At 31.1% G+C, this 15,726-nt stretch overlaps 1 protein-coding gene across 5 annotated transcripts in view; it reads left to right on the forward strand.

Moving 5' to 3' along the window:
* Positions 1 to 15,489, forward strand: part of LOC118193293 (ubiquitin-associated protein 2-like) — an 89,769-nt gene extending 74,280 nt beyond the window's left edge. For all 5 annotated transcript variants that reach the window (XM_035364350.2, XM_035364353.2, XM_035364352.2 and 2 more), the window contains 4 exons: positions 817 to 904; positions 5,241 to 5,324; positions 7,732 to 7,796; positions 13,046 to 15,489. In XM_035364350.2, the coding sequence (XP_035220241.1) occupies positions 817 to 904; positions 5,241 to 5,324; positions 7,732 to 7,796; positions 13,046 to 13,330 (522 nt within the window). In that variant the 3' untranslated portion in view covers positions 13,331 to 15,489. The remainder of the gene's footprint in view (positions 1 to 816; positions 905 to 5,240; positions 5,325 to 7,731; positions 7,797 to 13,045) is intronic.
* The last annotated feature ends 237 nt before the right edge of the window (positions 15,490 to 15,726 follow it).

A 15,726-nucleotide genomic window follows, 5' to 3' on the forward strand; every position in this document is an offset into this window, starting at 1 on the left:
AGTAGATTATAAAATGGATTCAGAAGAGATTTGTATGTATCTCGCATAACTCAAAAACCAAAAGTCACCAAAAGCCGCCAGACTTGATGACATTGTGGTCTTATTCCTGTATGACTAATTAATATTGTGGTTGAATAAATGTAATTGATCCCTATATGTAAGTAGCCATACAACATTGAAATTTTGTATATGGGACTGCTAGTCCTTAATTTTTTCTGTTGTGGTCTTTAGAAGTTTTTTTTATTTTTTTGCAAAGAAATATGCATAAGCCCTGGGGAGAGTAAAGTATTTTAAATTAACAGTGCAACAAATTGCATGACCAGATAAAAGCAGCTTAAAGGGTTAATTTTTTTTTAATATTTGGTTGTGTTAAATCATAAATAATAAACATGTAATAGAGTGTATCTATCTGTCTATGCATTTTAATATTATTGAAATGATTTTTAAAATGACGCAGTTTGCTTTCCAATCTAATGTGTTTAAAATTTCTTTTGTGGTTACAAAAATATATTAATGCTGCACAGTGTCATGAAGAATGTAGCTTATATTGCATGACTAATAATTATTTTTGAAATTAACTTTTAAAGTTATATGGTATAGTTAAAATGTTTTCTTCTTTATTAATCAACTTTTTGCCCCTTCTAATTCACCTTTTTAAAATATGTATGGCTGATTATATACTATCGTCAAAATCGTTGTTATCCTTTGTAATATCTGAAAGGGAGTCTCATGGGGGGTAAATCTGCCATTTCCTTTGTTATCCTCAACAGTGTTAGTAGTTCGAACATGTTGCTTACGTTAGCACTTCTTTTACAGGTTCCTCCTGCAACTAACACTCATGGTGCGACTACAAATACTCAGTTCCAGAAAGCTAATGCATATGGCTCCCACTCTTATAACTCAGGTAATTATTTAGAATTTCAGGTGTGTGTGTTTGCACGCAAGTTAATATGCAGCCTTTATTTTCACTTCATTGAACAGATTTTATGTATATATAAATACTTTTAGTGAAATTATAGTATTTTTTGCATAATGTATTAACAAGAAATGCTTGGAAGTGGTGAAGTTTGCGAGAAAAATAAAAGTACAGGGCAAGTCTCTTTAACATTGAGGTGAATGGATATCTCACAGCGAGATATTGCCAAGCTGGTGATAGTTTTGGCAAGAAGTCACCAAAAGCCGCCAGACATGATGACATTGTGGTCTTATTTCTGTATGACTAATTAATATTGTGGTTGAATAAATGTAATTGATCCCTATATGTAAGTGTAACCATATCCGGTCCTCATACGTTCATAGTAATTTCGAGAAGTGGAAGGTGCTAGAGATTTCTTGGTTGAGGTACTATAAAGAGCTGCTCGAGTATTTTTGTAGAAAGTTCCAAAACTTATTGTAACGTACAAGATTCATTTCCCAATGCCGTGGTTTTTCACACAGGTGCGTGTAGTTATGCGATGTATTGGGGGAAAATAAGTGCAGGTTTTACTTTCTAAAAACTGTTTACTTTCACAAAATAAAGAATAAAGGAAAAATGAATGCACAAAATTTTCATGTTTTGAGTAAAAGTATAATAAAAAGATGTAAGTTTCGATCGACATTTTTAGACCAGTAAAGTGTAATATCAGGTTTCAGTGTTATACCATGTGAAATCAGTATGCCTAAGAAAACATATATTTCTTCTGAACTGGTTGAATGTCATGATTTTGTTCTTGATTTTTCATTTGCAAGGTGTTGGTTCATATACTCGTCTACAAAATGGTTAGTTTCAGTAACAATATGAAACATGAGCAGTTCATCAAACTATAATTCAAAAAAGATAAATGGGTTTGAAACATCCTTTATATCTTTTTTTATTCCTGGAACCTCCTACAAAAAGTAAACGAAAACGGAGGACACAGAATAAAAAAAAAAATGTTTTACTCAAACAACACCAGCCAATATCACGCAGTCATTACATTCATCGCTTTAGACACATCGCTTTAGCTCTCTCCAATTTCTCTCCACACTTCTCTGAAATAGTATCCTCCTTCGCATAATCTGTCAAGGTTATTGTGGTGTTGCATTCCAAAGCTTTGTGAATAATTTTACGGGTAGCAGCGCAAAGCAAATGATAGTAGTTTGAAAGGGTGTATACGTCCGCGGCAGTTAAGGGTTTAAATCTATTACAAACTTATATGTGTGCAACAGTATATTTTTCCAATTACAGAAAAGCTTTAAATGATCTAGAATTTTTTTTGGGTGGGGGCATTTTTAAATTCTTAACACAAACCAGTTTACAAAAGTTACAAAATCAAACTTTTTATGGGGCCACTTGGTCCTTTTTATTTTTAGTGACGGTTTACAATTGAGATTGAAATTGATAATGATATTTTTAGTTGTAGTGTGAAATTATATTCGGAAGCCAACCGCTAATTGAAGAGTGAAATATTTGCATTTCTACATAACTAAAGATGAAATATCAATTTAGGAAAAACGTTTCTGATTTTAAGATATAGGATCTCTTTTGGGGCTTTTGTTTTGTGCTTCTAAACATTCCAGTCCATTTTGATCATGCCTCCTGTATCTTTAGTATTTAGTTAAAGATTTTGGCAACTAAAATTTCATGCTCAGAATCAAATTAATAGTCGTTACTCACCATGTTCCCCCCTTTCTTCGTGCATTTCTTTGTTGTTCACTGCTGGACAGTTGTTGCATTGAGCTGTTCCAATTGCTCTCATTTCTAGCTTTTTCAAATACTCTAGGAAGTTGAAACTCATAAAGGAGTTATCAAAATGCAATTTCTGTCAAGGGTTGGCATAATACTTATTAATTCCTTCTGATTAGTAAGTATTGTTTTATTAAATGTATTTGATTTATGTATACTTTTTAATTAGCAGTTTCGTCAAATATTAAGAGAATATATGATGATGCTTCGGCCTAGGATAAGTCGTCCGATAAAGGTTTTAGTACTTGGGTTGCAGTACATAAAAAAATAGTTTGCATCCGTCTTTTAACATATAAGGATGCCATCTGGTATGGATGTAACAATAATTGCTATCATAAGTGCCAAATTGCAATCGTATGAGTGTTCTGCGTGAAAGAGTAAAAGTGAAAAATCTACACGTACAATTGTGCTTATACCACATTTGATATATCATATCGACTCAACTTTGTGTTGACATTATATGTACACATGAGCTATGTCAAATTTTAGTAGGTTGCCTGTTGAAGTTCTGATAAATGTACTTATTACTATGTACAGAGGCAAAGTTCAAAGAGGCAAAATGTTCTTAGAAAATGTAGACAAAGTTACAGTGAAGAGGGTCAGGTACGGTGGTCATCAAGGTTGTGACAACTATAGGTGGTAGCACATACAGGCTGATAAATGAATAATGACTGCATAAAATTAAAGGCTTTTTCTTTTTAATTGCAACAATATGGACGACTCGAAGTTTCTATTCTCATCATGTCTGGTGAAATTTAGTGTACTAATTATTTACACTGATCATGCAAATTATTTGTTTCGATCAGCGTTTCTTGATTCTGGCAGAGCGAAAGAAATTGTGAGGGGAAAGGCTTAGTGGTTGATGGATTCTCTGAGAAAAGAAATTGTGGAACTGTTGCAAAATGTGCTGTTTGCATTAGGTACTAATGGTATTCAGATTACAGTACAAGTTCTGTAAATGTGTACTCCTATGTTGTTTCATATTGCAGTTGAAATGCCCAAGAAAATGCACATCAATAGTGAGTTTCTGAAGCATGCAGAAGTAGTGAATGTTTCTTTGAGAAAGGAAGTTTTATTTTCTTCTGTTCAGTGCATTATTTACAGAAATCTGTCTGTCGATGCTGACCAATTGGAAACTGAATTTACTGCTTATCAATTCACCAGTTTGGCTGAGAAAGTTCTTGCTACTTTTCAAATAACACAATATTTCAAGATTGCAGGATCGTAATAGTGGGATTGAAAAATTTAGAAAGTTTAGCAGGGTAATGTTGACTACTTTATTAGTACCTTACAGCATTGCACTGACTGAAAGGATTTTCAGAATCATGTAGAAGAATCAAGCTGAGTTTAGATCTAGCTTATCCACTAACATACTGAACGCTTTCCTTGTGCAGAGAGTAAAATCTCTTAGTCACAACATTGTTTGTTACCAGAATAGATTTATTTAGTCAAGAACTGGTTGCAGCAAAATGCACCACAAAGTTAATCATGCACAGTATGTAATACACAGAAGGTATCACATTTTTTAAGCCCAAAGAGTTAGTCTCAAAATGGCATTTTATATCATTTTACGTTCTATGTTGATTCGCTTAACTGTTGCCATCAAATATTATCATCATGTATTATATATAAAAAAACTAAATAATGAAGAATCTGCATGAATGTTTCTCGCACTGTGGAAAAACAACTGTACCTAAAGCCATCTAATTTGGAATAACGTAGTCTTTCAACCGAACGTGCACAGTATATGTATTCAAGCACAATGTTGGATGGCTAACATCAATTGAAAATGAATAAAGTCAGAAGGTTGGCATCATTCGTCCCTCAGTATTGACCAAGGGTAGCCTGTTTCCCCATACAACCTGCAATATCAAACCATGTAATGTCTTCTCAACCAAGGGGCAGACAAGACAGTATGGTTACCAGTATGGTCCCTACCGAGCCGGAACCTACCAAATGAGCAATGGTTTTAGTGCTGGAAGACAGATTATTTACACCAGTAGTCGAGGCTATCTAGATTATTGATCTAGCCAATACACTGGGCTGGTTGTTCGAACATGGTCAGCTAAGGGGAAACTGGTTACCAGCAGGGCCACGAGGAAGCCTATGTCGGACTAGGACAGGAAAGTCTATGTGATGCACGTCGCTGCCCTGTAACTATACTCACTCTCTATACTCACTCTCAGAAGGTTCATATCAAACCCTGGGACTCCTATTAAATGGCTGGTTCTGGAAATCCAATCCTTCCCAACCTCGAGAGATCACAACTGCTCCCGCTACTAGTGCTGTAGAGAGCAAATAGTAATATATTAATAAAAACAAGTAACACATATATTAATATATCTTTATTACATCATGCAGTGTTGAAGTTGTCTTTGGTTTAATGTTGATATTGCTGTTTAGCAGATTTTAGTTTATTTGACCTCTGCTGCATGAGAGCAAGTAGAACTTGTAATTTTCTTTTAAAATGTTTTGTTAGTTACGTTTTGTGCATATTGGTGTCACCCAATTTATTTTCGTTTGTTTATTTTTTCAGGCTATGAAAGTCTAACTCAAGCGCAGGATTATACTAAAGGTACTTACGGTGCTGCTTCTCAGAACCAAGTTAAAGGAGTTTCAGGTAGGATTTAGACATATTCTTAAGAAGATGCTTTGAAAAGCATAAAATCTTTTGTCTCATAACTTTTTAATTATGCATAAGAATAAAATATTCATTTTTTAAAAGAGCTATATGAAAACCATTATTTTATTCATTTTTAAAGTGTCTCCCTTGTTTGTGTAGAGGGGGGTTAGTAGACAACTAGATTAGTTTCAGGGTAGTTATAATACTTGTAATTTCTATTACAATTGGATTTTACACAAAATATATTGATATTAAACATTTTTCATTGTTTTTTCCAAATAGTACTAGGGAAAGGCAAAATATATTCTATCTTCTGCTTTAATATACATTATTTAAAATAATACATTGTATTTGATATCTGTATAATAAACTGAATGGTAAGAATTCTTTAATAAATGCAAATATTCAGGTTTTTTTTGGGAGGGCTTACCATTAATTGAGAAGTAATTACTTTAACTCTTTTAATTTAAGGATAATGTTAAAAATTTTTAATGCTGAAGGCTCACTGTCCTATACTAGGGTATGCACATTAATGAAAAGGCCTGAGGGGAGAGAAATAAAGTTTTAATAAGATTTTTCTGGAAAATTCTGTAACATGTCTCTTAATGTGAAGTTTTGCAAAACTGACTACATTTTCAAGAACCCTCTGAAAGTTGCCAAGCTTATAACAACCAAACTTATTTCTCTTTTTTACTCTTAACTAATCAAGCAATTTTCAAGCAACATATAGAGTTTGTGTGAAATGTGCCATAACATAACATTAGTAACTTCTATTGAACTATTTGGTATTATCACTATCAAAGATATGATTTATATAATCAGTATAAATTTTGAAAATCTTAACTGAAATATAAATGATATAATCGTAATGGAAAAGAATTTGTAGGGGTGGAGATACGTATTTTTATATTATTTATGGTGATTTGCATGTCTAAAATAGATATAATGGAATTCATCCGCTGTTGTAAAACACTGAAAAATGTGCATGCACAGTGTATTTCTTCATAATTAAAGACAAGCAAATACAGTTTCAAATACAACCAAATCTTTTTAATTAATTTTTTGTGCTAGATTTTTGAGATTTTTCATAAATTTTTTAAGATTTTATGTACATTATGAAATTGTGTAAAATATGGTACAAATGCATAGAAATATGCAGAGTAAACTGAGGATGAATGCAATCTTTAAAAACCCTAAAAGTAAAATTTTGTTTAAAAATTTAAATACTCTTCTTTCTATATTCAGTGGATGTTTATCAATTTCTGTAAAAGACTGATGCAAGTATTAAAAAGGATGCTAGTAAACTGCTCTCTTTCTTTTTTTTTATAGAATCATGCCTTATTTCTGGCTATTCAAAACATTTTGTGGCTCATAATATTATGTACAGAACCTAGCTTGACTAATGTGTCAAAATTTTTATAATTTATATTATTTTATATGGGTTTTAAGATAATACATTTTGGATTTTTTTTAAATTTAAGTGTATAACTGTTGGCATTTACATATTAACACAACCATCTTGGCACAATTTAGTCATTTTTTGCAGACAAAAAGGCAGAAGTTACATATCGGGTGCAAGTTGGTGATTTTCATTCTCACCTTTTTCTAAGAAAGGTTCCCAAACTATCCATATTTATCCTAAATCTGTAAACATTATCAACATACAAAAAGAAAACATACTTTAGCAATTTAAAGTAAAAATTTGAATTATTAAATAAGGATTACATGATACATTAAAAAAATAAAACAATTATATTCTTCTTCAGATCTTTCTGTAATTGTTTTGTGCTGTTTAGAGTGATCTGTTTTCGCTTAATAAAAATAACCGAATTGGAAAACTTGGCTTCATGTAAACCTCGGCAGCAGCAGCTATCTAGGAAACACATTTCCTTGTTGTTCCATTTAGAAGAATTTCAGCAAAATTCTGTATTCCTGCAGAAATTTTATCAGAATTTCTTTCATTGCTGACAAATTGCACAAGTTCATATTTTAAAACTAAGTTTAATGCAAAAATATATATATATCATGATTTTTGTTATAAAAACTCTTGGAATGTGAATATAACAAAAAAGAATGCATACAAAAGTGGCGGCGTTGCTTTACGGAAGGATTGTTATGAGTGTCGTTGCCAGATTTTGGCATTCCCGGAAACTTGGTGAGTTCTGCTAAGGTTCTTGTGTTTATATGTAAGTACCCTTGTGTATTTAATTAATATGTATTTTAAAATTAATATTTAGCTTAATATAGCAAACAGAATTGCTTCCAAAATGTATCCATTATCTTGGTTGATCACTGATAAAGGTGTATACACATTGATTAGTTAATTGATTCTTTTGTATCAATGATTAGTTATTAAGTAGCATAGTTTAACCTTTTTTTTTTTTTTTTTTATTTTTATATATAGGATCTGGAGCAGTTCCTGACCTTTCAGGCTCAGTGTATAGCAAAACACATGCCCAGCTAGCCAAAGTATGAACATGTTTTATTTTTGTAACTTTAACTTAAAATGTAATATTTAGCCCTTATGTTTACAACTTGATTTAAAAAAAAAAGAAGATAATTTATTTAGAAGAAGATAATTATTAGAATCCATGGTGTGGAAAAAAAATAAAGGGACTGCTTTCATTGCACAGGAAGGACAAATTTCCATCTCTGTGTATCATGTTAGGTAGCATTGTTTTTACCTTCAGATTGAACTTTCACTCTCTGCTCTGAGCATGTACATTCACTCTCTGCTCTGAACATGTACACCGTGCACAAACAAACAAAAATCTCATGTTCTACTGGGCCGATTGACAAAATTTAACTTGCAGTTATGTCTCGAAAGCACGACTTAGGATTTATATTGGACTCATGTAAAGCATTGTTCTAACATGGGTATTCTGACTATACCAATGTGTCAAGTTTTGTAAAAATCGCATGAGTAGTTTTTAAAAAATTAGATCTCAATATTTTAGCTCATTAGAGTTAATTGAATTTAGTATATATTTATTAATATATCTTCTTTTTTTTTATTAAATTACTTGATTTTATTCTTTCACAGTTCAAAATTTAAACTCAAGCAAAAAAATTCTCAGTTATTTTCAGATTAGATTTCAAAATTTATATTAAAAAATTACCCAATTGTTTACAATTTCAGCCCTTACTGTAATGCTCGTAATGATTGAATGAACGCAGGTCCGATGATAGATTGATAAAATTTATTTTATCAAACGAAACACTTTAAAGTTCTTATTACACAGAAAGTTCTTATTACACAGAAAGTTCTTATTCCACAGAAATACTTGTACAGGTATTCACAGTATCACAGAGTATACAGTAGTTACATTTCAAACTCCTAAGAGCATTAAACCTGGGTTTGTACGGTCCTTAAGTTTTTTGGAATCGATTTTTGGTTCTTAAAAGTCCTTAATTTCGGCCAAAATCATCAAAAGGTCCTTAATTTTAATCATCAGAAATTTCTGTTTGTTTTTATGACTGCCATTTTGAGTGTGAATTAACATTTTAGAGTAATATTTTTGGCAATGTGCTGGCAAATATGGTTATCTTTTAAATGGGTTCATGGATTATAATATGTTTCTGTTTCTAATATTAAATGGTGGGATACTCGAAGTGAAATATGAGCATATCAAAATTATTTAATTTTTTCTAATGAAAAGCTCTTTTCGCTTTTTGGGATGTGAATTCTTTTATTAAACCCTTCTAAATTTGGCGACTTATCAAAGTTTTGGCGATTTTAAGATCTGTTTCTATAGAAAATTTTTAATTCTGAGTCTAGGATATTTTCGGCATTTTTTTTTTAACATTGTAACATTGATAAATTTCATTTAAATAATGGTAATATTTTTTAATTATATTTCTGAAATAAGATTAAAGTAAAGCATTTTTATTTTTTCCTGTGATATTATAAAGTTCTGTTTCAGCCATTTATTATATGTGGAAAATAAGCAAGGTATAATGCTATAAAGCACCATTTACAAAACAGTTCTTAGCAAAAGCAAACTAGCTATGTAATTAATTTAAAATGTATTTTTAATATTTTCATGGTAAGGGTTTTTCTCATGTAATTGTCTCAGAATTCTCAAAACATACATCAATTTTCTCCTTAAAGCTTAAATTGTTCTGGAAGAACAATGAAAACATTACAGTTGAATGTTTTACTTCTGATACTAGAATCTTTTCCTTAACATTTTAGTCTTCCCTTTATTTTCTCTACTTTTCAGTAGACACAAAAATGGAAAATATCAAAAATGCTTCTAATATTATCATATGGACAGGCATTATAGAAAGGAATTCTTTTATTAATAAAGATATTGAGAACTGACAATTTAAAAGATTCATCTAATATATCTTAATGCATCACACACAGGGCTGGCACTAGGCATTTTCCCATCTGATGCAGTTTCTGTGGATCGTAAATTCTGCTTGCAATGCCTGTTCTAAATTCTAAACGTTTTGCCATTTCTAGACTTTGCTCAGTGTGTCACTAAATTCTAAAAATTATGCCATATCAGCCCTCTAATCGAAGCTTATCATATATATTTAATATTTCTTCTGAATGTTCATATTACTAAAAAAATAAAACGAGCAGCTTTTTCTATACATTCTAAATGCATTTAGTTTATTTAGAATATCAGTAATCTTTAATTAAATCCAAAAATTCTAAAATGAAGAGGAAACGTGGAAGAAAGAAACTGAGTACAAAAAAACAAATTTATTCTTCAAAGATATGTACAGTTATTATTATGTAAATTACCTAGTTGTTTACAATTTCAGTCCTTACTATAATTTCCGTTTTCTATTTTCTCACCAGAATGCAAATAACTTAGACAGTTTTTAAACCGAGATTTTTGGAGTGCAAGACAAGAGTGTGTTTCTGACCTTCACTTGCTCACTGCATTAGTTCCTGCCCGCTCTGATAATTTGTAATTATTCATCTTGGATTACCATTGGCGACATTTGAGTTTGTTATGATGATAGAGTTATTGAGCCAGACTAAAATGAAATTAAATTGTGTAGTCTTTGACCACTAATCCATATTTTTAGTTTGAATTTGACTCTTCTTGTTTCATTACATCACTATGAGCTGTAATTGATTTTGTTAGCATAAGAACTTGCCTTCATTTTTTAAGTTCTTTTTAAATAAGAATCTTATTTAAACCTTTGTCGGACATTGTAGTTACTTTCAGATATAGCGATAATTTGCTTCATATCTGTGAATGTGTTTTGGACTATCTAACTTTTACCAGATCAAATAAACCTTCATAGGTACATTGTGGACAGGTTAGGAGATAAAACATGCAAAAATTAGTGAGAACATTCTTTTGTGTATTGAGACAAATTCCTAATTGTTAAAAAAGGTGCTTGAAGAGAAGGAAATCGATATAAATTAGCCAAAATGTCTGGGATGGTTTAAAATTAAAAAGACGCATAAATATTTTGTTGAGTATTGTTAAAAACATAAATGTTTCATGTGTAATTATCCAAATATCGTTTAAGAATCAATGTCATAAATTACATGTATTTTAAACTGTGAAATTTTATTAGATTGGGATTTTAATAGGGCTTAAAATAAATAAAATTTTATAGTGACCAAGTAAATCCATAATGACTAAGGTTATCTTATACCTAATTTAATTATTTATAATTGCTTACTGCTGGCCCTTAAAAATTATCTCTGCATATTAAAGCGAGTTATTTCCTTTCATTAACCCTTACCGTAGTCACAAGATAAAACACAAAAATATAAAAATTCATGTATTTATATTCGCATCTAGTGAGACTTAAAATAATGCAAAACAACTTATCACCTCTGGTGCTTTAGTGGCGTATTAGAACCTTAAAGTATATTAATTGAGTCACAACCTTTGCAGGTAAGCAGCAGCAGTGACAACAGCCAGTCTTTTGTTGTTCATCATGCTGATTATGATTTTACTTCTCATTTTAACCTATGTCGCTTGACATAAAATCTGCTTACTATTTAGTAAAGCTCTAGACTGAGCAAGTATGTGACAAAATGAGGTGTAAAATAAAATCAACATAAAACTGTTAGTAAAACGTAAATAAAATATCACTTATCTCCTTTCAAATATGTTCAGTTCTTATAAGTGTAAAATATATAATGCCCCTTGATAAATTTCATAAATTTAATTCTCAAACTTAATAATAATTATGTTAATTAAGTCATATTTAATAATAATGCATCCTACTTACGGATCTATTTTGTTTTTAGGATGGTATTATAAAAGTGAAGTTCAGGCATAGATAATATTTTTAATTGAATTTATTCAGTTCCCATTCGCTCGTAGGTCCTTAATTTTTTTCATCAGTGGTCCTTAAAAGTACTTAATTTCCGTGGGCAGAAATGTGTACGAACCCTGTTAAACACAATGGAATGCAAAGCGCAGCTAAAAGGCAAAGCTTCCAATACTCCAAAGTCTCTCTGAAGTAACAACAACTGAGAGCAGAAGCTCTGCCTTCTGTGACTCAAATTATGTCAAAGTGCCAAGTTTAAAAAAAGCTGGGATTACTCACGTGTGGCTTAGAATTCAAGGCATTAGCATACTGCACCATAATAATCTTTATTATTAGATAGTACTCTCCATTGCTAAATTTTAAAGTGTATTTCAGTATTACCTTACTCTGCTTATTTTTGAGAGTCCATGTAACGTTTCTCCCAAATAAAAAATACGTTTATAAAATAATATTAGTTTCTACGTTTATAAAATACGTTTATAAAATAATTTAGTTTATAAAATAATAATTAGTTTCTCATCAAGGAAGATCACATTCAGAAAAATGTGATAGGCTACTTTAACCCTTCAAGTGGTAGAGATTTGGTCTTAAAATTTCAAAGTTCTCCAAAATATTATGAATAAATTGTCTTGTCTTGTATATAATTCCGAAATGACCCTCTCACTTCATACCTTTTCTTCCAATGTACCGTCTTATCTGACATTGGATAGATCAGTAGCTGGCAGAAATGTTCATGTGTAATGAATTGAAAAGCCATCAATCTATATGAAATTTTACATCCATAAACCTTCCAGGGTTGGGATTCCACTTCAAGCCTTCCAGTTCTATCAAGACTGAGACAACATTATGGCTATTACATTAAAGTTACTTTAACTCTTTTAAAATCAAAGCCTACTAACTGGGAAAAACTAAAGTGCTTAAAATGCCTTTCTAGATTCACAGGAGTTTCCTCCTCTTTATTAACACATTGTTAACACACATCCATTATTAACACATAAAGAGGTCTGAAGATTTAAAATGCCATCCTTCCTCCTGTCTAACAAATAAAGATAAAATCACAAATAAATCCTTTTAGAACAAGCTGTCTGCAACAAACTGATACAATGCATTTGGAGAAATTGCACCTGTTACTGCATACCTTAGGAGGAAGGAAAGAAAAGAACATACCAGTTTTGGGCAGTTGTGGTCCTTTGAATGAAGGGCTGTTTGGGGCATTTGGGAGTTGAAGGAGATACTACTTATGTGTAATTTATGAATTTGTGCTTCTTCATAAAACTAACCTCATTGCTTTTATACTATACTTTGTATTTTAATTTTTAAAGATTAGAATTTTAATATTAGTATGTTTGTTCGTTATCACAAATTATGAATATTTATATAAGTATGAAATATAAAATATATTGTTCACTGTAGTTCATATTTTTGTGTAAATTTAATGAGTATTTTTCATTTATTTTTAATAGTCTTACGATAAGCCTGGTTTCCATACCGGCACCCCACCTCCTTTCAACTTGGCTGGCAGTCAGGCAGCTGGTCCATTGGGTGCTTCTTCAGGCCCATATGCTACTCAGTTCATACCAGTCTTGACTCATGGCCAACACCATTCAACGGCATTACTTCACCATCATATGCAGCAAGATACAACTCAAACTGGTGGCACACCAGCTGCAGGACAGAGGGGACCACAAGGACTAGGGCAGCAAAAGAACAGCAGTAAACAAAGTTATGCCTACTGGACCAGTAACTAAAATTTCACTCGAAGAGAATATCGAAAATAACGGTTGCAGATTGCTCTGACATATGGTAGGAAAAAAAAGTGATTTCGATGTAGGCGGCACTCTTTCGAGAAGTTTTGTGTATCTCATAAACAGGTTTTTTAGATCCCATCTGATGGCGGAACTCGTCAAGCCCTTTCTTTTCATCATTGCTTTTCTGTTTTGGCATACCTGTAAAGTAGCAGAAATGTATTGCCTGAGTATTTTCTCTTAACTTTGCTGTTGCATCACACAGTCCTTATCAGTATCTTCTATCAGAAGAAAAGTGTTTTTAGATTTTCTGTATTATTTAGTTTATTAAGAGTTTGCCCAAAGGTTAAATGTATGAGGGCAATGACTAAGAATTTTAGATTTTTCATACATTTGCCTTATTTATTAAAATCTTCTGATCATGTATGTATTATAACTTCAGACTTGTTCCAGAAGTATGATATAGGTCTTGTGTGGCAGTTGCTTCACTGTTAGGTTTGGTGTGTTTTATGGTCACTGGTTATTGCTATGTATGTAATAAAGCACACTTTTTGTCATTTTGTAACCCTTGTTGTTTTCATAAAGTACCCACATATGTATAATGGAACTTAGATATTTTTGTGTGGCTGATGTGCATAGAAGCTGTAAATTGTGTTGTTAACTATGAAATTAAAATATGGAGAGAATATACACTTATCAAGGCAATTGAAATGATTATTGCAATAATGGTAATCTCAATCAAAATTTATCAAAGCTTATTTAATAATTTATTTTGCACGTAATTTCCTGCCTGGTTCATTTTGTATTTTAATAAGGGAAGAAAAATTCAGTTGTCTTGTGCAGTGTTCGAATTATCCACACTTTTAATTAATATGATGTAATCTTGAGAATCAGTCTGCTGTTACATTTAGATGTGCAAGAACTTCTGACATAATTGTTGTAAAGTCACATTAGTATTTCATGGGCCATGTACAGTACAGAAACGATCATTCCTCATGCATATAGCATCTTTTTCAAATTCAGTAAAAATATAGGTACCTAAAAAAATTTGATTTTATTCTTATTTCTCCCACCACATGAGATTCTTCTTCCATTGTTTCTGGAGTCGTGTTTGGAAAAGCACCAGATGCTGTTCTTTGAGTAATCTTTCTACACATTTATCTCTCGTGTTGTTCTGTGATTTTCAGTGGTTGCTGTGTATATATTCTAAAGATGGTATTTGCAAAAACCCAATTTGTATGTATGGGAGAAATTTGTATTAGATTTGATTGTAATTTCAATACTATTTTGCCGATTTGTGATAAATCAGCAAAAAGAAAATTAAACTTGATATCTTGAAAAAAAGTGTATGTATTATTTTGAAGTGAAAGGTGCATTTTCAGTATTCATTTTTGGAATAACAAGTGCAATTGATTTTTCATGAATATTATATACTAGTGAATAAGGTTTAGATTTATGTGAACTTTCTGGAAAATAGACAATTAAGTGAACAGTATAACTATAAAATGGCTAATATTTTAGAATAATAAATGCAAAATTTTAAATTAAATAAATGGGAATGGGAATTTTTATAGCAAAATACCAGTCTAAAGACATGCTAATTAATTAAATATAGCACTGCCGTCACTTGACTTGTTTTGTAAAATTTGATTTGATCAGTATTTTGATCTAAAGCAATACTAAATACTCAGAAAGTTATTTCATACATGTGTACATATCACAAGAAATTGTGGGTCTACTGCATATTTAAATTAATTTTAGGAATTTTAAGTATCAACTAAATTTCCTTTTAAAAAATTTATTTACAAAAATTATTCCCACATTTTACTACACAGGTTTTAATATTTTAATTGTTTTGTAAAGCTAATAAATAGAGTATTACAATTTGACAGAATCTGAAGCGTTATTATTAACAAACAGAAAAGTTTGATGTTATTTAGAAATGCATTTCTTCAATGTGTACTTCAAGCATAACATTTTGCTTATGTCTAGAGAAGAACATTTTGATTTTTTGTGTGTTTTCTGCAGGTTCAGAGAGAAAAATGTAGCAATTTGCTCTTGGTTGCGTGTCCGCATATTCTATTTTAATTTTTACCATTCAGATTTTATTTTGCAATTTAAATATTCATGCATGTAATAAAGCTATAAATTTTATTTCAAAATTTTTGTTTTTCATGACTTGCATGCTGATATCAACATGAATTAGATGCCTTTTAATCAATTTACTATGTTAGTTTTATCAAAATTTAAGTACAGTCAATGTTTCAATTGTTATATTACATAATGCTTCTGTAAATGATATTCTGAGATTTTAAAGCTCTCTTTGTATTTGACAATTCATTAGTGCAGAAAAGAGAAACGTTATCGTTGGTTTCATTTACCAAGTAAATTTATCATAG

Source organism: Stegodyphus dumicola, chromosome 4, assembly GCF_044657685.1.
Source record: "Stegodyphus dumicola isolate Sdum_Otavi_A_Nest chromosome 4, ASM4465768v1".
Taxonomy (NCBI): Eukaryota; Metazoa; Arthropoda; class Arachnida; order Araneae; family Eresidae; genus Stegodyphus; species Stegodyphus dumicola.